At 40.9% G+C, this 21,510-nt stretch overlaps 3 protein-coding genes across 7 annotated transcripts; 2 read left to right on the forward strand and 1 right to left on the reverse strand.

Moving 5' to 3' along the window:
* Positions 1-6,333: 6,333 nt before the first annotated feature.
* Positions 6,334-8,644, reverse strand: zcchc9 (zinc finger, CCHC domain containing 9). Of its 5 annotated transcripts, none has more exons than XR_012947646.1 (7): positions 8,508-8,644; positions 7,536-7,948; positions 7,250-7,400; positions 7,064-7,156; positions 6,903-6,971; positions 6,665-6,734; positions 6,334-6,540 (listed from the first exon to the last, which is right to left on the reverse strand). XR_012947646.1 is itself a non-coding variant. In XM_076078263.1 (6 exons), the coding sequence occupies exons 2-6, from the start codon at positions 7,935-7,937 to the stop codon at positions 6,428-6,430; spliced, it is 828 nt and encodes a 275-aa protein (XP_075934378.1). In that variant the 5' UTR covers positions 7,938-7,948; positions 8,508-8,644; the 3' UTR covers positions 6,334-6,427. The 5 variants fall into 5 exon arrangements, 3 of the variants coding, with proteins under 3 accessions (XP_075934378.1, XP_075934379.1, XP_075934380.1); XR_012947645.1 differs by having other exon boundaries at positions 6,659-6,734; XM_076078263.1 differs by lacking the exon at positions 6,665-6,734.
* Positions 8,645-9,819: 1,175 nt separating this feature from the next.
* LOC142933912 (zinc metalloproteinase nas-4) lies at positions 9,820-16,940 on the forward strand. Its single transcript, XM_076078204.1, has 10 exons — positions 9,820-9,862; positions 9,940-9,972; positions 10,055-10,120; positions 10,213-10,262; positions 10,849-10,918; positions 11,001-11,115; positions 11,219-11,391; positions 12,248-12,329; positions 16,585-16,706; positions 16,801-16,940. The coding sequence occupies exons 1-10, from the start codon at positions 9,820-9,822 to the stop codon at positions 16,938-16,940; spliced, it is 894 nt and encodes a 297-aa protein (XP_075934319.1).
* A 2,858-nt stretch (positions 16,941-19,798) lies between these two features.
* LOC142933953 (alpha-2B adrenergic receptor) lies at positions 19,799-21,274 on the forward strand. The gene has a single exon (XM_076078284.1). It carries the CDS (start codon positions 19,799-19,801, stop codon positions 21,272-21,274), a length of 1,476 nt encoding a protein of 491 aa, XP_075934399.1.
* Positions 21,275-21,510: the final 236 nt, after the last annotated feature.

A 21,510-nucleotide genomic window follows, 5' to 3' on the forward strand; every position in this document is an offset into this window, starting at 1 on the left:
TAAACAAACTTTGCTAAGGGCTCTGGGTAATTGTATATAATCTAATGATATATATATATATATATATATATATATGTATTGGTCTGATGTGCTTCTTACTCGGCTGCATTTCTTCCCCTGAAGTGGTGGAAGCTGCTGATAACTGGTTTCCTTCAGTAGAGAGTAATGAACTTGTGCTTTGTTTAAATGTTTGACTTGATCCAGTAATTCCTTCCTGTTTATCTTTTTGTATTTCTCATCATGCAGCTCTTTAATTTCGTACAGGATGTCCATCAGAGACCGTGTCCTATCTTTTTAATGTTCTCTTGTTGATGTAAGGCTCAGATAAATAATAAATCATTTAATTTGTAGTCGTCACGACTAACCCCTTTATGGTCTGTTTGACTCTAAATGGACCATAATGTACTAAATGAACATCATGCTGTATTGAAGAAGACTTGAAACTAGAGATTGAGACCATAAACTCATGTTTACAATGTTTACTGAGGTAATAAATCAAGAGAGAAGTAGAGTCATTTTCTCATAGACTTCTATACAACCAGAGGAGTCGCCCCCTGGTGGACACTAGAGAGAATGCAGCTTTAACACATGAAGCACTGACTTCACTTTAAAGAACCGGAGGTTGCCTCCTGCATGGAACATGAGGAACCTGTTTATTTATATCCTTATATACATGAACAGTATCCAGGTTTCTGAAACCAGGATATCACGTTTACATGCGCAACATATAACCGTGATACTAGTGCGCATGTAAACACACTCGTTTTTTACCTTTATGCTAAAGGTGGACATCGCAAATCACTTTTTCAGAAACTAAGCAGTCACGTGAACAGCAGATAGACTCAGTTGGAGACGAGCTGGTTAGCATTAGCATTTAGCAGCTAAAGAGGTGGTGGAGAACAGAAACAGAGCAAAGAGAGAGAGTATTGTACTTATACTCACCAGGTGATACAAACACAAACACGAATGAACCATCATGCTGCTCGGTCACTGCAGGATGTGGAAACAAGCAACTGTTTGCTAAAAAGTTCAACATTTACATTTAATACGATGATAATATATAAATGTTGTTTTTATGACTTGTTCTGTTGGACTCAAGTGACCAAACATCAGCTTTAACCCTTTAGTGCTCATTCAATCTGCCTGATAGTTCCATTCATGGTTGCTGGTGTTCTCCATGTAAATAAATCACTGCCTTCATACAAAGCATCCAAACAGCGTCTGTGTTTCATTAGCGGTTTACTGATACAGTCGGTTCTGGACCCGACCTCCTCCGTCCTGCCCGCCGGCCGTCTACATCCTCCATCAGTTAACCGAGCTGGCTTCCAGACGTCTCTGTAAACACATCTGTGCTCCTGTTTTTTGGGATTGTTTTTATTAGTTTGGTCGATGTGAATGTTGTCCAATGATGAGATCCACATCTCTACAGTGTGTGAAACAAAGCTCTCCTCTCATGCTGTCCAGTTGGATTTGTGGTCAAACACACTCTGTGGCAACTTTGTGATTTACTGGAAAAGTTCTTTATCTTGGCCAAGTGGCAACTCCTGATGTGTTTCTCCTTCACAATGTCTCTGGACTCCTCACAATGTGCTGAATGACGACCAGTTAGACGGCCAACCGGCTTCTGAACGCACCAAATGGAGACGATCTCTAAAACAGTATCGGACGCCTTTGTTCAGAATAAAGACTTTATTCACAGAGCTGGAGGCTGGTCGATCCTCACGGACCTCTGAAGGCCTGGCGATAAAAAGAGGTCAACAAAACCGGCGCTCTCTCCAGGACCTGGGTCATTTATTTAGATTGGCACATGAGCACGTGGTTCTGGACTCTGGTGGGTCTTCAGACCTGATCTGAATAGTTAAAGAGTAACTGAAGTCTCTAACATGGAAATAAATATAAAGCCTTTTTCAACCAAGCAGCAACCTCTGGTGTTGAGAAATTAAGACAAAACCGTAGTTCCTGAAATGGCCTCTTGGGGCCACAAAGAGTCGGTTCCCATAGACCTCAATGTTAAAGTGTTCATCATCACAGCAGTTCTCTCTATTTAATATTCTCGTTCATGAGTAAATGATTGTTGAGTATTCTGACTTGTGTGTTAAAGGGGAATATAAATGTAGAATAAGTTGAATTCATCTGCACTTATGTTTTATATTATCTATGTTTGGTCACAACATTTGTAAATTATAAATGTTTATTTTGTAGACACTTCAGTCAGATTAATAAACATGACAATTATGTGCAGAACAAAAAACAAGCTTTTTTTTAATGAGGTCAAGAAAACGTGGCTAAAACTCAGCTTTTACACGTTTATTATTATTAGGAAAAACTAAACAGAATGATCCTTTAAAATATCATTTTATTTACAGAAATGATTACTTATGGAACAAACAGTGAGTCACCCCTCAGTACAGTCTGATGAGGAAGTGACTCTGACTCTACAGAGGAACCAGAGTCTTCAGAACCAGCTGGGACCCGTCAGATAAACAGAAACATGCTCGGTGGCTCCTGGCGTCCCCTGAGGGCCCGAGTATCTTATTAAGCTCCAGTAGAGTCCTAACAGATCCACACGGGGCCGTCAGGTTCTCTGTCATTACCTCTTCACTTTCATCTCCTCTGTGCTGCTCGGGGACCCTGAACCTCAAAGCCTCCAGCGGACATGAATGCAGTGACTGTGGACCTCCAGTAATGACTTCCAGCTCCATCTTCAGGTACTTCCTGTCTGCCCGAGGACCAGATCACTGTGGTCCTGACTCTGTCACTGTGAAGTCCTCTTAATGGAGTCATCTGTCTGTTACAGTCAGAAGGGAAACTTCCAGGTTCTTTAATTAAGAGAAGTCAAAGCTTCATGTGTTAAAGCTGCATTCTCTCTAGTGTCCACCAGGGGGCGACTCCTCTGGTTGTATAGAAGTCTATGAGAAAATGACTCTACTTCTCTCTTGATTTATTACCTCAGTAAACATTGTAAACATGAGTTTATGGTCTCAATCTCTAGTTTCAAGTCTTCTTCATACAGCATGATGTGAGTATTTGTATGTGGGAATGAGTCAGAATAAACTACAGTGAAGGAGGTCCAGCTACCAGGACCAATGAGGTTTCCAATGAGGGGGGGCGGGGGGGGGGGGGGGGGGGGGGGGGGGGGGCGTTTAGGTCAAGAGAATTAACCTCAATGTTACTGTGAAGTTTTGCTACATTAGCAAAAGAAAGGTCCAGTTAAAGAGTTAAAGAGTTAAAGAGTCCATAAATGTGGTGAAGTTCATTAGGGCTGAGCTAGTTTTGGAGAGAGGGGGGGCAGAGAGGGGCCTGGATGTGGTCTTCAGGGGTCCCTGCTAGGGATTATGGGGGATTCACTGTTAAAGAGGCCTCGATGAGCTGAGACTGTGTCGGTCTAGATGAAGCAACACTTTATCGTTTAGAAATATTTGTTCCAGCTGTAAACAAACATTTTATCAGCTTTGACAGCCGGAAAGTTCGGATGAAGTTTACGTTGACTTGTAAATCAAACGGTGTTAGAAAGGAGACACGTCGGGTATTAAGAGTTATAAGTAACCTCTAAAGATCTTTGTACACGTCTGAAACTCATAAAGGAAGAGATGGTGGTCTTTGTTCAGTATTAAAGTGACCCTGATGTTTACCTCCAATCTTAACAATAAAAACCTGAAGTCCTGCTCATTGTACATCCACCAACAGCTCAGAACTGCTAACATCCAAACGCTAACATGCTCAGAATGACAATGCTAACATGCTGATGTTTAACAGGTGAGCTTTAGTGTGTTAGCATGCTAGCATTAGCTAATTAGCAAATAAACAAAGCTGAGGCTGACTATTGTCTGTAGTTCTGTAGATATTTGGTCACGAACCAAAGTATTGGACACAAGTGTTGACCTGATGGTGGCGCTAGACGAAGAATCAGAGGATCAACAGAGTCAGTTGGGTTCATCCTCTGGGGATAATGAACGTCCGTGTAAGATTTCATCACATTCCATCCAACAGCTGTTGAGATATTTCCGTCTGGACCAAAGTGAGGACGACAGATGTTCGAGTCGAAGACGTTTTTGTACAAAAGAGCTTAAAGCTCAGAGTGGATGTTACGCAATCCAGTAAACAGAAAGACAATAGTCGGACCACCGCCCCCCCCCCCGCTCAGCTCCTCAAATTGGATCCAGGAGACTTCAGTGAATGAAGCCTCTGTGCTTTTGTTATGAGGCGCGCGCACACACACACACACACACACACACACACACACACACACACACACACACTCCTGTGGATGAAGCTTTTTTGGGTAAATTGTGCAATCAGCCTCAGTGAGCTGGCAGTGAGCAGCTGTCTGGCTGCAGTCTCACTTTGCCTCCATGAGAGAGACCACTGTGTGTGGGGGGAGGGGGTCCACCTCCAGGAGCCCCCCCCCTCCCCTCGCCCCCCACATTCTTATTTACTCTATAACTTACTTTTATCCAACCCGGGAGTCACCGGAGCTAAAACTACTCTACTCCACATGAGCACAGAAGAAGAAGAGTCTCGTTAATAAACGAAGATGTGAGTTTGAAACACAAACAAGATGTTTGTCTGTTACTCAGTAAAAAGTCAGCAGAAGACAAAGCAGCACAACATTAAAGAATACAGACAAACTAAAGGAATAACCCCAGCTTTAAGTTCTTCTACTGGCCACCAGGGGGCGACTCCTCTGGTTGTATAGAAGTCTATGAGAAAATGACTCTACTTCTCTCTTGATTTATTACCTCAGTAAACATTGTAAACATGAGTTTATGGTCTCAATCTCTAGTTTCAAGTCTTCTTCAATACAGCATGATGTTCATTTAGTACATTATGGTCCATTTAGAGTCAAACAGACCATAAAGCAGGGGATGCTTTAGGGCGGGGCTACACGGTGATTGACAGGTGTCTCTACGTCACTTCTCAGTCCAGATATGGTCACTTCCTGTTCACTGGTTGCAAAAAACAAGATGGCGACGGTAAAATTGGCAAACTCAAAGCTTCATAACATCCACAAACCAATGAGGGACGTCACGACGACTACGAACACTTCTTAAAAACACTTTACTAAACGTCGCCATCTTGTTTTTTGCAACCAGTGAACAGGAAGTGACCATATCTGGACTGAGGAGTGACGTAGAGACCTGTCAATACCGTGTAGCCCCGCCCTAAAGCATCCCCTGCTTTATGGTCTGTGTGACTCTAAATGGACCATAATGTACTAAATGAACATCATGCTGTATTGAAGAAGACTTGAAACTAGAGATTGAGACCATAAACTCATGTTTACAATGTTTACTGAGGTAATAAATCAAGAGAGAAGTAGAGTCATTTTCTCATAGACTTCTATACAACCAGAGGAGTCGCCCCCTGGTGGTCACTAGAGAGAATGCAGCTTTAACACACAAAGAACAGACTTCACTCTTCAGGAGGTTGTCTCCTGTGACAGTCGACGTTTTGTGCTGATAATTATTGATGCAGCACCAGAACAAAGTACCGCTGTAAATAAACACAAGAAAAAACTTTATTAAAAGTTTCTTAAAAACACCATTAAGTATTTTCTTGTGTATTAGAGAACGAGTTTTGCGGACTTGACTCAAAGAGCCGAGGAGTTCCCAGAAACCTTTGCATCATCAGTGATGTAAGACCTTTTTTTTTTTTCACACTCTCCAGGGGACCCCACACACACACACACACACACACATCTTTGTCTTCTTTGAAAGAATCTGGTCTCTGATGTGTTTGTGTTCTCAGATCTTCGAGTGTTAACAGATTTATTGATCGGACACATTAACGATCTGTTCTCCTCTACTGGGACAAAGACACACATTAACACATTATTCCCTGTCGGCCACGAGACGAACATTTAACTTTTCTGTTTCCACTGAAAAGCAGAGCAACAAGAGAGAAGAATAAAACATAAATAAGATGCAACTCTTTCATTCATCTATGTGAATCTCTATGTTTTAGTTTCCATCTTATTGATCTAAACATGAACTTTTCTTGCTTCCTTGAACTATAAATTACACGAGAGAAGCAACATTTCTTTAACTTTGATTTATTCTGCTTCACCGGATCTTCCTCTGCGACCATCTTGTTTCTTTAAGGAAACAAACAGCTGAATGTGAAACAGACGACTCGTCTTCATCATGTTGAACATGTTGAAGCAGTGCTGCCCCCGAGTGGCCGAGTCTCCACATTACAGCTGTTTAGTCTCGTTTATCTGTGGAGCGACATTATTTTTGTTTTTGTTTGTTTGATAAGAAAATCTAAATAATCTTGTCGATGTTTTGTGCTGATAATTATCGATGCAGCACCCGAACACAGTAATGCTGTAAATAAACAGAAGAAAAACTTTATTAACAGTTTCTCTTAAATACACAGAGTGAGAAAGTGAGCGGCGTTCAGTCCGCGTGTTCGAGTCCAGCAGAGGTCAGAACTTCACCACTTTGGTTTCTTTGGGTTTGGGTTTCTTCAGCGGGACGTGAACGTCTTCGTGGTCGGCGCTCATGTTGTTGGACAACCAGGGAACCGTCAGCGAGTTAGCTGGAGGGAGACGAAGAGTTAAACTAAACTCTCCACAGTGAGGAAGACTCTGGTACTAACGCGTAAAATAGAATAAAGTAATAACATGAAAGAAGATCTAACAACACGATCATCTGACCTTCACCTCCTCACTGCAGCAGGAGCTAGCTCAGTGATGCTAGCGAGTTAGCATCATAACTTTATTTAAAAAGCACCTTAAAAAACAGTTTACAGAGAAAGAAAGAAAATAGTAAAATCAACAAATAAAAATCACATTAAAGAAAGTCCGTAAAAACGTGTTTTAAGAAGTGATTTAAAATGAGTATTAAATAATAATATTTCATTATGAAATGTAAACGTTAGAAAGCAGTTTGGAGACTCACAGGCAGCCTGATGTTCAGGACAATCCTTCTGAAAATGTTCCACTGAACCACAAACACGACAGGAACCTCCTGCAGAAACACACGCCGTCATTTAAACTACTGTAAAATGAATTAATATGTGTATACATTTATGTATTTATGATGAATATCAGTGTTTGAACCTTGAGCGTAGAGCCCTTTAGGATTATCTGGACAGCCTCGGGACACATGTCCGGTCTGACCGCAGATGAAGCACTTAGCGTACGGATGTTCTCCTGAACACAAGAGGAGAGTTATGAATATAAATATTTATACAATATTAATTATGAATATGAATCTAACGCAGACGTCTCCGCGCTGTTTCTCACCCAGAGCCGGGTCCACTTTGGCTCTGCACTTGTGGATCTCGTGCTCGGTGGAGCCGCAGCGGTAACAGATGCCTCGGCCCATCTCCTCGTCGCGGTCGGCCTCCGGACAGTCGGCCAATCCGTGACCGGGCTTCCTGCAGTTAAAGCACAGCTGCAAGGAGGGAAGGAAACAAGGAGACGAGGAGGCATCAGAGCCTGAAACAAGGACTCAGTGATTTATGTAAAATGTAGAAATGATGACGACGTCTTGGAGAATCTGTCCACCCTCCCCCACCCCATCACGCACCATGTTGCTCTTCTTGTCGTTCTGCCTCTTCACCCGTCTGTCCTCTCTCCTCCTGTCTTTCTTCAGAGCCGTCTCCACCTCCTCCCGGAGCTCCCGTCCTCCTCCGCCCCCTCGAGGCAGCGGCCGTCCGCTCTGCTGGAGGAACTCCAGGAAGCCGTTCACGTCCTCGCTCACGTAGTCCTTCTTGGGACGGTTTGGTTTCTTCACAGCTGATCCGCCGGGATAAGTCCCTCTCAGATGGTCCCTCTGGGGTCCATGTCTTGAGCCGCCTGAATGGTGACCTCCTCCTCCTCCTCCAGCAGCAGCAGCTCCTCCTCCTCCTCCTCCTCTCAGCTGAGTCCATGGAGTGGCCTCCGCCGGCTTGTGTTTGTGGACGTTATTGGCTCTCGCCCACCTCGTCATGACGGAACCTTCTGAAGTTTAAAGAGGAATAATTCACAGAAACATTTCTGTTAGCTCAGATTTGGCTTCTTTTTATTCGATCAGTTAAAGATATGATGCGTCAGCACAGAATAACATCTGATGAACTTATAGAATAATAATAATAATACATTGTATTTGTATAAGGTACTCAAAGACACTTTACATGCTACAAACAGAAACAATAAAAGCAACAATAAACTAACTCGATGACGTAATAAGGAGAGTAACAGTAACGTTACTTTGAAGCACATAAACAGTTGATAATGAATTTAGCTTAAAGAGTCAAACGTTACTGAAACTGTTGAATCTAGACGTCGTTAAGAGAAATTATTTTACGTAAAAACAGCAAAAAATAACTTTGTTGACATCTTTATTAGCATATAAAGCTATTAGCTAAGCTAACGACACAGAGCGTTATCTACGTTTTTAGCTAAAAGTAGCATTTCGCCACTCGTGAGCTAACTTATGACAACAACATAGTTTAAATAAAACTTTCTTATTGAATATGTCTTTTAAAAAATACAATTATTAGTTTAGAAACAACGTTACCTTGAGAGATTTACAGCCCATGTGATTGTATTTTCACCGGAAGTACTCGGTCTTCTTCGTGGTCTTCTTCTTTGTTTTTATTGTCGGATCACAAACCATCAGAAGAGCTCCACACCGCCCCCTGCTGTCTGTTCATGTGAACGACAACATGTTGAGAACATTTAACTGGTTTTAATGCTTCAACTTGTGAAAAATATATAAATATAAATATAAATGCAATTAGTTTGTCAGTTTATAAAATATATCAACATTCAATTTAAATATATAGATAATTACCAAAGTCACCGGTATCAGGATTCATGAATACAAACGAACAAAAAGAAAAATAGTAGTAGTAGTCTCTAAAATGAATAAACTCACATATTAAACATGACAATGCTATAAATTAAGTGGTATTTAAATCTGAATATTCATGAGGTATTAAATTGCTTACAATATTCAAATTAATATGTAAGTTATTAATTTCAATATGCACAATAAATAAATAAAAGCAGCACTTAAAAATGACATTTAATGATGTTAAATCTCAGGCTTCCCCAAAAAAACACTCATTAAACAAAATATTTGTATTTTTAAAAAAGAGAATAAGAGAGGACAAGATGGTGCAAAATGATTAAAACATTTCTTTGCTTCCATTAAGACAAATAAAGTTGTTAAAATCAATATTTTTATATTAACAATAAATTAAATGACCAAACTACTAAAAGTACAAAAGTATTACTGACTTATTTAATTATTATTCACGAGTGTGAGACAGGAGGCGTGTGAGACAGGAGTGTGAAACAGGAGGAGTGTGAGACAGGAGGAGTGTGAGACAGGAGTGTGAGACAGGAGGAGTGTGAGACAGGAGTGTGAGACAGGAGGAGTGTGAGACAGGAGGCGTGTGAGACAGGAGTGTGAGACAGGAGGAGTGTGAGACAGGAGGCGTGTGAGACAGGAGTGTGAGACAGGAGGAGTGTGAGACAGGAGGAGTGTGAGACAGGAGGAGAGTGAGACAGGAGGTGTGTGAGACAGGAGAGTGAGACAGGAGTGTGAGACAGGAGGAGAGTGAGACAGGCATGTGAGACAGGAGGAGAGTGAGACAGGAGTGTGAGACAGGAGGAGAGTGAGACAGGCATGTGAGACAGGAGGAGAGTGTGACAGGAGTGTGAGACAGGAGGAGAGTGAGACAGGCATGTGAGACAGGAGGAGAGTGTGACAGGAGTGTGAGACAGGAGGAGAGTGAGACAGGAGGTCGTTAACGGCTCACAGCTGACGTTACTTAAGCTGCCTAACGAAGCAGACGTTCCATCGTGTCTGGTCTCTGAGCACCATGCTGCTCCTCGTCCTCGCTGCTCTGCTCGTTGTTCCACATGGTGAGAAATCGACACGTTTGTTTCACTTTCTGGAGGAAAAAGTACGAAACCTCTTCTGTGATGTGTTTGTTCTTTAGTGGCCTGCAGTCCTCTACGGGGGGAACAAGAAGGTACGTGTGTCTGACTGAAGATCCACCAACATGTTCACGTTGATGAGAGACGAGTTTGTTTTATGTATGAATGTGTTCACAGCCGCTCAGGAGGACCCGCTCATCAAAGTACAGCGTTATATGAAGTCCAACCCAGAGACTCTAGAAGGTCTGTATTTCAAACTTTAATATTTGAAAAGAAAGGTTGAACAAATGGGTTTTATGTAATGTTTCTATTTCTCTTCATGATGTTTTAAACAGAGCTGATGATGGAGAAGCACGCCATGCTGGAGGGCGACATGGTTCTGTCTGTGAGTAACATCAGTATAGCTTCACTGTGAACACGTTCTGTGCATGTTCAGCACTTCTCCATGAAGCAGCAGTGATGACATGTCCTGACGTTTAGCTCCACAAAAACACTACGTTTCCCATCATGCCACGCCATCTCTGTCGTAACGGCAGATTGTAAGAGTTTGAGAACATACTTCACTGTTTTAAATGTAAATGATGAGATAAAAGCACCATCAGATATAATGAATAATGTTGTTGATCAGATGACTCGTGGAGAAATGTTCTCCTTTTATGACTCGCAAATTTAATGTTCTGGTTCAAAGACTTCAATTAACCAGCAGAGTATTTAACCTCTGGATGATTTACTGGAGGGGCCTGTTGGGCAAAGGTCAGGGGCCAGAAGTGTCTGGGGCCCCTCAGGCCGAGACTACCAACCAGGAAGAGACTGAAGGCGACTGCAGAGAAATGAAGTGACTTCAAAGAGGCTCAGGGAGATGCAAAACAATCCCAAAGAGACACAAAACGCTCAAACGCTGGCTGTTCTGTGTTTCTTTCTGATGTCACACATTCTTTACGTCAGTGTGTATTCACTGTTTGACCCCACAGAGCGACAGGAACGCAGTGGGAACCAGCTGGCCCACGACAGCGATCCCGTACGCCATCAGCCCAGAGTTGGGTGAGCAGCATCAGATCACTGCTCCGTGTTTCTACTCGTCTCTAATCTTTATTCTAACGTTGTGTATTTCTTTTATTTGCAGTCGGTCGAACAGCTGACATCCTCTCTGCTATGGCGATGGTGTCTGAACACACCTGTGTGTCGTTCCCCAAGAGAAGCTCTGAGAGCAGCTACCTGCACTTCATCATCAGCAGAGGGTAGAGGTCTTCATGCTGCGTAGTGAATGTGTTCAGATCTGTCTCAAACATGTTCCGGTAACATCGAAACATTTCGTCTTTGTGCATCGACTGACGTTTCCAGGTGTGCGTCGTTCGTCGGCTTCGGCGGCGGCGAGCAACCCTTGTTCATCGGCCCCGAGTGCATTGTGGGTAACATGGTCCACGAGATTCTTCACGCTCTGGGCTTCCACCATGAACACACGCGGATGGACCGCGACGTGTACATCACGGTTCTGTTCAACAACATCATGGAGGGTAAAAGTTTCTGGTTAAAGATCTCTGGATGTATGAAAATACAGTTTATAAGACCAAAGCGTCCTCAAGGGGGCGCCGCAGAGTCTGCACTTAAATCACTCGCGTTCTCTGGTTTAAATCGACCAAATATGAACACATGGACACATATAGATGTCATCTTTAATGTCCATAAAACGGCTTAGAAATCATGGAACAGGAGTTGCCTGAGAATTCACATTTTCTTTAATATAAAGGTATTCCAGTGATGGTTCTGTGTGTATCGTTCTACTGCAAACAGGAGCTATTCATGTCAAAATAAGTAGAAAAACAGCTCAAAACATAAAACCGTCTTCTCCCCACAAGAAGAACCAAATCAAGTTCTAAGCTGCGTTGAAGAGAACTTGGAAGTTTAAAATCTACTCTCTCCTCGAAGAAGAGCTGAACTCAGAGTCTCAGATCCATTCTAAAGCTTTTAGCTGTTTATCAAACAATAGACGCACACGTTCTAAACTCAACTGAGAGTTGGCTGCAAATGCAGAATGCCAGAAATACCTACAAGCCCAGAGTTCTTGTTCTTGCTATTCCGACCCACAATCCTTTGCACAGCAGATGTTTGATCAAGGGGGAGTAAATGACGACGTTGTCCACGACTGAATGCGTGCTGCAGGAAACCCCCCCGTGTACTTTATGCGCTGTAGTGTGTACTAAAGTATGAGACGCGTGAGAGCTGTGATGTCATGAATCCTGCAGGTAAAGTTCAGGTGAGCAAAGACGAATCGTTCATTCAGCAGAGAAGCTGTAACAGAACAAGAAGTAAAAACACATTTCTGAGTTAATTATGTTTTATTATTATAATAATACTACTGATGTGTTTCAGGGAGGGAGAAGAACTTCCACAAAGTACCAGGCACGACGTTTGACCTCGGCTACGACGTGAACTCCATCCTTCACTACGGAAGGTAACATGATCATGACGTTCTGTTTGTGTTTTGAAGAGTTAGTAATGTAAATGTGTTTTATGAAGAAGAGTTAGTGATGTAAATGTGTTTTATGAAGAAGAGTTAGTGATGTAAATGTGTTTTATGAAGAAGAGTTAGTGATGTAAATGTGTTTTATGAAGAAGAGTTGGTAATGTAAATGTGTTTTATGAAGAAGAGTTGGTAATGTAAATGTGTTTTATGAAGAAGAGTTGGTGATGTAAATGTGTTTTGAAGAGTTAGTGATGTAAATGTGTTTTATGAAGAAGAGTTAGTGATGTAAATGTGTTTTGAAGAGTTAGTGATGTAAATGTGTTTTATGAAGAAGAGTTAGTGATGTAAATGTGTTTTATGAAGAAGAGTTAGTGATGTAAATGTGTTATGAAGAAGAGTTGGTGATGTAAATGTGTTTTGAAGAAGAGTTAGTGATGTAAATGTGTTTTGAAGAAGAGTTAGTGATGTAAATGTGTTATGAAGAAGAGTTAGTGATGTAAATGTGTTATGAAGAAGAGTTAGTGATGTAAATGTGTTTTGAAGAGTTAGTGATGTAAATGTGTTTTGAAGAAGAGTTAGTGATGTAAATGTGTTATGAAGAAGAGTTAGTGATGTAAATGTGTTTTGAAGAAGAGTTAGTGATGTAAATGTGTTTTGAAGAAGAGTTAGTGATGTAAATGTGTTTTGAAGAAGAGTTAGTGATGTAAATGTGTTTTGAAGAAGAGTTAGTGATGTAAATGTGTTTTGAAGAAGAGTTAGTGATGTAAATGTGTTTTATGAAGAAGAGTTAGTGATGTAAATGTGTTTTGAAGAGTTAGTGATGTAAATGTGTTTTATGAAGAAGAGTTAGTGATGTAAATGTGTTATGAAGAAGAGTTAGTGATGTAAATGTGTTATGAAGAAGAGTTAGTGATGTAAATGTGTTATGAAGAAGAGTTAGTGATGTAAATGTGTTTTGAAGAAGAGTTAGTGATGTAAATGTGTTTTGAAGAAGAGTTAGTGATGTAAATGTGTTTTGAAGAAGAGTTAGTGATGTAAATGTGTTTTGAAGAAGAGTTAGTGATGTAAATGTGTTTTGAAGAAGAGTTAGTGATGTAAATGTGTTATGAAGAAGAGTTAGTGATGTAAATGTGTTTTGAAGAGTTAGTGATGTAAATGTGTTTTATGAAGAGGAGTTAGTGATGTAAATGTGTTATGAAGGAGTTAGTGATGTAAATGTGTTATGAAGAGTTAGTGATGTAAATGTGTTTTGAAGAAGAGTTAGTGATGTAAATGTGTTTTGAAGAAGAGTTAGTGATGTAAATGTGTTATGAAGAAGAGTTAGTGATGTAAATGTGTTATGAAGAAGAGTTAGTGATGTAAATGTGTTTTGAAGAGTTAGTGATGTAAATGTGTTTTGAAGAGTTAGTGATGTAAATGTGTTTTGAAGAGTTAGTGATGTAAATGTGTTTTGAAGAGTTAGTGATGTAAACGTGTTTTGAAGAGTTAGTGATGTAAATGTGTTATGAAGAAGAGTTAGTGATGTAAATGTGTTATGAAGAAGAGTTAGTGATGTAAATGTGTTATGAAGAAGAGTTAGTGATGTAAATGTGTTTTGAAGAAGAGTTAGTGATGTAAATGTGTTATGAAGAAGAGTTAGTGATGTAAATGTGTTTTGAAGAAGAGTTAGTGATGTAAATGTGTTTTGAAGAAGAGTTAGTGATGTAAATGTGTTTTGAAGAAGAGTTAGTGATGTAAATGTGTTATGAAGAAGAGTTAGTGATGTAAATGTGTTTTGAAGAGTTAGTGATGTAAATGTGTTATGAAGAAGAGTTAGTGATGTAAATGTGTTATGAAGGAGTTAGTGATGTAAATGTGTTATGAAGAAGAGTTAGTGATGTAAATGTGTTATGAAGAAGAGTTAGTGATGTAAATGTGTTTTGAAGAAGAGTTAGTGATGTAAATGTGTTTTGAAGAAGAGTTAGTGATGTAAATGTGTTATGAAGAAGAGTTAGTGATGTAAATGTGTTATGAAGAAGAGTTAGTGATGTAAATGTGTTTTGAAGAAGAGTTAGTGATGTAAATGTGTTTTGAAGAAGAGTTAGTGATGTAAATGTGTTATGAAGAAGAGTTAGTGATGTAAATGTGTTTTGAAGAAGAGTTAGTGATGTAAATGTGTTTTGAAGAAGAGTTAGTGATGTAAATGTGTTATGAAGAAGAGTTAGTGATGTAAATGTGTTTTGAAGAGTTAGTGATGTAAATGTGTTTTATGAAGAAGAGTTAGTGATGTAAATGTGTTTTGAAGAAGAGTTAGTGATGTAAATGTGTTTTGAAGAAGAGTTAGTGATGTAAATGTGTTATGAAGAAGAGTTAGTGATGTAAATGTGTTATGAAGAAGAGTTAGTGATGTAAATGTGTTTTGAAGAAGAGTTAGTGATGTAAATGTGTGTTGAAGAAGAGTTAGTGATGTAAATGTGTTTTGAAGAAGAGTTAGTGATGTAAATGTGTTTTGAAGAAGAGTTAGTGATGTAAATGTGTTATGAAGAAGAGTTAGTGATGTAAATGTGTTTTGAAGAGTTAGTGATGTAAATGTGTTTTATGAAGAGGAGTTAGTGATGTAAATGTGTTATGAAGGAGTTAGTGATGTAAATGTGTTATGAAGAAGAGTTAGTGATGTAAATGTGTTTTGAAGAAGAGTTAGTGATGTAAATGTGTTTTGAAGAAGAGTTAGTGATGTAAATGTGTTATGAAGAAGAGTTAGTGATGTAAATGTGTTATGAAGAAGAGTTAGTGATGTAAATGTGTTTTGAAGAGTTAGTGATGTAAATGTGTTTTGAAGAGTTAGTGATGTAAACGTGTTTTGAAGAGTTAGTGATGTAAATGTGTTATGAAGAAGAGTTAGTGATGTAAATGTGTTTTGAAGAAGAGTTAGTGATGTAAATGTGTTATGAAGGAGTTAGTGATGTAAATGTGTTATGAAGAAGAGTTAGTGATGTAAATGTGTTATGAAGAAGAGTTAGTGATGTAAATGTGTTTTGAAGAAGAGTTAGTGATGTAAATGTGTTATGAAGAAGAGTTAGTGATGTAAATGTGTTTTGAAGAAGAGTTAGTGATGTAAATGTGTTTTGAAGAAGAGTTAGTGATGTAAATGTGTTTTGAAGAAGAGTTAGTGATGTAAATGTGTTATGAAGAAGAGTTAGTGATGTAAATGTGTTTTGAAGAGTTAGTGATGTAAATGTGTTATGAAGAAGAGTTAGTGATGTAAATGTGTTATGAAGGAGTTAGTGATGTAAATGTGTTATGAAGAAGAGTTAGTGATGTAAATGTGTTTTGAAGAAGAGTTAGTGATGTAAATGTGTTTTGAAGAAGAGTTAGTGATGTAAATGTGTTATGAAGAAGAGTTAGTGATGTAAATGTGTTATGAAGAAGAGTTAGTGATGTAAATGTGTTTTGAAGAAGAGTTAGTGATGTAAATGTGTTTTGAAGAAGAGTTAGTGATGTAAATGTGTTATGAAGAAGAGTTAGTGATGTAAATGTGTTTTGAAGAAGAGTTAGTGATGTAAATGTGTTTTGAAGAAGAGTTAGTGATGTAAATGTGTTATGAAGAAGAGTTAGTGATGTAAATGTGTTTTGAAGAGTTAGTGATGTAAATGTGTTTTATGAAGAAGAGTTAGTGATGTAAATGTGTTTTGAAGAAGAGTTAGTGATGTAAATGTGTTTTGAAGAAGAGTTAGTGATGTAAATGTGTTATGAAGGAGTTAGTGATGTAAATGTGTTATGAAGAAGAGTTAGTGATGTAAATGTGTTTTGAAGAAGAGTTAGTGATGTAAATGTGTTATGAAGAAGAGTTAGTGATGTAAATGTGTTTTGAAGAGTTAGTGATGTAAATGTGTTTTATGAAGAAGAGTTAGTGATGTAAATGTGTTATGAAGGAGTTAGTGATGTAAATGTGTTATGAAGAAGAGTTAGTGATGTAAATGTGTTTTGAAGAAGAGTTAGTGATGTAAATGTGTTTTGAAGAAGAGTTAGTGATGTAAATGTGTTATGAAGAAGAGTTAGTGATGTAAATGTGTTTTGAAGAAGAGTTAGTGATGTAAATGTGTTATGAAGAAGAGTTAGTGATGTAAATGTGTTTTGAAGAAGAGTTAGTGATGTAAATGTGTTTTGAAGAAGAGTTATTGATGTAAATGTATTATGATGAAGAGTTAGTGATGTAAATGTGTTATGAAGAAGAGTTATTGATGTAAATGTGTTTGTGCATCAGTAGGTTTTTTTCAGCCAATGGTGACCGCACCATCGTCCCCAACCAGTACGTGCAGAACATGGGACAGAGGGTGAAGATGACCGAGGGGGACATCCAGAAAGTTCGCCGCCTCTACAACTGTGGTACTCTACATGTGTACTTGTACTGACATCGTGGTAACTTGAGAAGTATTAGTACACGAGGCCTCTGTAACGCTTTATTCTCGTCTCTCTCCAGAGTCTCCAAAAGCTGAAGAGGAAAGCGTCGTCATGAAGGAGACGATGGACGATGCAACGAACGGCACGAGCTCTGATCAGAGTTCATCGCTGCAGCAGCTGAATTCCACCACTAGAGGGCAGAATAACACCAGTTATTAATAAAGGCAGAAACATCAAAACTCATGTGTTATCTACAAACTATCTACATGAGTTATTACGAGCAACCACCATTATTTTGTATCTTTAGTCTATAAAAGAGTAAAATGGTTCACAAATGTGTTGTTTTGTTTGTCCAGACAGTTCAAAACCCCAAATCTTCAGTTTCAGACGTGAAGAGGATGAAACATGTGTTCATGTGGCTCACTATGAATGAAACGCGTCATGCGTTCAGCTCAACGTTAATCAAATGCAAAACAAATGTCATAAGAACATTTCATATCATTTGTTTGTTTTTAGAAAGTTGTGAAACACAAAGAGGCACGAAGAAGAAAATACTGGAATGAGTTGAAAGAGTTCTGATCTCTGAGTCACACATTAATATGTAGATTCATCTTTAAGTCTTCATCCACAAACATTACTCATGTTTTCTGTCTCATTAGTTTGTGTGACTCACTACTAAAGAGTTAGTTTTTAAGGTACTTCACTGATGTATTTGATCACTTAATATAACGTAGAGATGTATCTGTTATATTCCATCTATATAACTGAATATGTTGAGCTGCAGAGAGAAACAGAAGAACATGTTTGTGTTTCTGTCCTCATTCTGACGAACGTTTCACGGTTAAACGTCAGATATTTACCGGAGAACAGTTATCTGAGAACTGGTTCATCTCGTCCACACATCAGTTACTGACTCTTTACTGACTTCTTGTGAAAGTCTTCAATCTATTTTAAATATGCGTGTTTATTATCTACACGTTGAGTCACCAGTTAACTCGGTCACTGGTGAACCCGGAACACCTGTAGCTCTGAACAGACATGTATTCTGCTTTCATTTGAACTAAACGTGTAAAGCTTCTAACTCGTCTGGATGACGACACGACACTAAGGAGTTATTTTACTGGAGTGTTTTTGTTGGTGACATTCATTATTATTATAGAGTAACAATTCACTTCGTACAATTTTATAAAGTGCTATTATTATATATTTCAACTGCATTTTAAGTTCTCAAATAATATCAGAACAATTGACTTATAAAAGTTCAAAACATGATGAATATGTTAGTTATGAAGTAAAGTCTCCTGCGAGCGTCAGAAGAAACGCGGTGAATCTTCACGTGAACCAGAGAACGTTTCACTTCCTACATAAATCACTTTATTGATTATTGGAGCTGCTGTAGATCCACTAATCCATCACAATCAACAGCAATAAGCTGCGCGTGTACATCAGAACGTAAAGCTACATCAGACCTCGTGCTCAGACGAGATGAAGTCAGACTGTAGAAGAAGAAGCTGCGCGTAAAAAGGAGAGAAGCGCGTGCTCGTTTATCCGGTAACGTCCGCATCGGTTCCTCCTCTTCTTCCCTCAGAGCCCGGAGAGGAGCGCTGCACGCGGATACAACCTCCTCCCGTTCAACCGGACCGGTTTACGTTCCTCCGGGGATCACAGCGGACTCTCGGTCTCGAGTTTGTCCGACAAACAGTGCATCATCACCGGATACTTTCAGTCCGGATTCTGCAAAGAAAATCAACTTTTAAAGTTGTTGGTCACGCGGAGAGACGCAGCTGGAGGATCTCTTTATTGCAGTAAGTCTATTTAACGTTCATTCTGAGGAGTATTGTTCTCATGCACTCATGAAAATAATCTGATCAATGACATAAATGATTTACTTTACGTTCAGCCACATGTTCACTGTGGAAACATCTGGATTTCTGTCTTTTATTAATCATCTAAAAAATGACTTTTGACTGAAGATTTGACTTTGAATCACAGCTTTAGAGAATATGATTCATATTAGAAATAAAGAATCATGGCCTCCAACAAAATATAGAAATGTATAACTGACAAAGAGAAGGAGCTACATGTATAATAATATAATATATACATAATATATGATTCCATTTAGGATGAAACATACGTATATGTAAATATATATATATATATAGACATATTTACATATATATTTACATATGTATGGAAATATATATTATATAAACACATAAATGTGTATATATAATATATGTGTTTGTGTTTCATCCAAAAGAAACAACAGCTCTTTAGTGACAGTTTGCAAAATCTAAACAAATAAATACGTTTATCTGTCTGTTTCCTTCTTCCCTCATCATCAGCTTCATCATCTTCACTGAGCTGACTGTGCAAAACATAACAATCAAAAAGAAACATGCAAACAGGAGTCAGTTGTATTTGCTGCACTAAAGGGACTGAAGAGGCTTCACAGACTGAACGAGGCTCAGTCATTATCGCTCCAGACCTCTAGGTGGCGCTCTGCTAACGTTTAGCTACAATGCTAATGCTGCTAATAAAATGCAACAGTAGCTGCTGATGTTTCTCTAAACAATCGTTTTATTTTGTCGGGTCCCAATAAAGAGCTTGCCTCCACAAACAGCCAATATTATTATACCCTCACGGTTCTTCACGCATGTGGACCACGGATTAATTCCACAGTTTACTGTTCACCATCACAGTGTAAATAAAGTTTTACTGACTCAGTAGAACATGTGTTTCTAGTCTCTGATCTCTGATCATGTTTCATTGTAAACAACCAATCAGAGGAGAGCTAGTAACGTTAGCAGCACCGCTAACGGCTAACCAACAGGAGGAGAGCTAGTAACGTTAGCAGCACCGCTAACGGCTAACCAACGGAGGTTCACTTCAGTTACATGATGATGCCTTCAGGCTCTGCTCAGTGAACATGAGTACTGGCTGAAGGCACATTATAACGTTATCATGATGTGTTCAACTCTCTCCCTCTGTCTCTCCCTCTCTCTCTCTCGTAGATCACATGGCTTCACGTTGACCGACGACCGTCCGGTTTCCCCCCCGTCGTTGTCGTCACCATGTCAGCCTCCCAGGATGCCCCCTGCCTGTCGGAGCTCGGCGGAGTCCCCAACAGGAACCTCAGCCTCGTCTCCGGCGCCCGACCCTGCAACCGGAGCACCGCCAGGACGTCGCCGTACACCCCGCAGGCCACCGCGGCCTTCGCCATCGCCATCACCTTCATGATGGTCCTCACCATCGTCGGGAACATCTTCGTCATCATCGCCGTGCTGACGTCCCGGTCCCTCAAGGGGGCTCAGAACCTCTTCCTGGTGTCGCTAGCGGCGGCGGATATTTTGGTTGCCACGCTCATCATCCCGTTCTCGTTGGCCAACGAGCTGCAGGGCTACTGGGCGTTCAGCTCCATCTGGTGCGAGATCTACCTGGCGCTGGACGTCCTCTTCTGCACCTCCTCCATCGTGCACCTTTGCGCCATAGCGCTGGACCGCTACCTGTCCATCTCCCGGCCCGTGTCCTACGGCGCCAAGCGCACCCCGACGCGCATCAAGGCGGCCATCGTCGTGGTCTGGCTGATCTCCGCGGTCATCTCCTTCCCTCCTCTCCTCACGCTGGACAAGAGCGAAGGAGGCGAGGAGGTGTGCGAGCTGAACAACGAGCGCTGGTACATCCTCTACTCCACCATCGGCTCTTTCTTCGCCCCTTGCGTGATCATGATTCTGGTGTACGTGAGGATTTATCAGATTGCCAAGCGGCACACGCGCTGCCCGCCTGGACGGGAGCAGAAAGCGGCGGCCGGAGGAGACGCCAGCGTGGGAACCAACGAGCATCCGGCGAAGTTATCTGAGAACGGGGATCAAGAAGGTAGAGAACGAAAAGAAGTCCCGAACAAAATGTCCCCGTCGCCACATCAAAACCCTCCAGGGAACACCACGAGCCAGGACGCTCAGCCCGACCCTGCTACTTCGGTCCAAACATCCACCTCAATCCCCCATAAAATGCCCTCAGCTGTTCCCCACAAAGAAGAGGAGGCGCTTCCCGACAACTCGTCCAGCTCCAGCTCTGAAATGGGCGACGAAGGCAAAGACAAGAGGAACGCCGCGACCGACGATCAAACGTCGGCATCGTCCCGACGGAAAGGGTTCAGAGTTCAGGCGCTAAACTTGGCCCGCAGGTACAAAACCACGATGGCCACGCCGTCCGGCACCAAACTGGGACCCGAAGAGACGCCCAAGATTCAGGGGACGCCTGCGTCCCGCCGCAAGGCCATGGCGAACCGGGAGAAGAGGTTCACCTTCGTGCTGGCCGTGGTGATGGGCGGGTTTGTGATCTGCTGGTTCCCCTTCTTCTTCTCTTACTCCCTTCAGGCGGTGTGCCCCGAGACCTGCAGCATCCCCAACCCTCTGTTCAAATTCTTCTTTTGGATCGGCTACTGCAACTCCTGCCTCAACCCGGTCATTTACACCATCTTCAACCACGACTTCCGGAAGGCCTTCAAGAGGATACTGTGCCGGGACACCAAGGGGACGTTCTTCTAGAAAGAGGAAAGTTGTGTTTTTGGGGCTGAAAAAATGAATTATTTCTTTGTGCGTTTGACCGGGATCGACCTTCTCTTCGGCATCGAACATAAAACACTTCGCCGTCCGAATGTCTGCTTGTTTGTCCGGACGCTCGGCTGAGTCACAGCAGCGGCGACAAAGACGGGGGATTTTTCAGAAAAAGCCGCGGTCAAGTGGCCCGAATCAATTATCTTTAATGTTATTTAAGAATACGC

The sequence above is a fragment of the Anarhichas minor genome, unplaced genomic scaffold (assembly GCF_050575085.1).
Source record: "Anarhichas minor isolate MPS153535 unplaced genomic scaffold, ASM5057508v1 ptg000064l, whole genome shotgun sequence".
NCBI lineage: Eukaryota > Metazoa > Chordata > Actinopteri > Perciformes > Anarhichadidae > Anarhichas > Anarhichas minor.

Bases quoted from the DNA above. Each gene is read 5' to 3' on its own strand.
- LOC142933912 (XM_076078204.1), top strand. From the start codon at position 9,820: ATGCTGCTCCTCGTCCTCGCTGCTCTGCTCGTTGTTCCACATG. The intron at 10,263-10,848 runs GTGAGTAACATC...TTGACCCCACAG, and splicing joins AGGGCGACATGGTTCTGTCT to AGCGACAGGAACGCAGTGGG. The intron at 12,330-16,584 runs GTAACATGATCA...TTTGTGCATCAG, and splicing joins TCCATCCTTCACTACGGAAG to TAGGTTTTTTTCAGCCAATG.
- zcchc9 (XM_076078263.1), bottom strand. From the start codon at position 7,937: ATGACGAGGTGGGCGAGAGCCAATAACGTCCACAAACACAAGCCGGCG. The intron at 7,157-7,249 runs GTGAGAAACAGC...TCTTGTGTTCAG, and splicing joins CAAAGTGGACCCGGCTCTGG to GAGAACATCCGTACGCTAAG. The intron at 6,541-6,902 runs GTGAGTCTCCAA...GTCTCCCTCCAG, and splicing joins TCCTGAACATCAGGCTGCCT to CTAACTCGCTGACGGTTCCC.
- LOC142933953 (XM_076078284.1), top strand. From the start codon at position 19,799: ATGTCAGCCTCCCAGGATGCCCCCTGCCTGTCGGAGCTCGGCGGAGTC.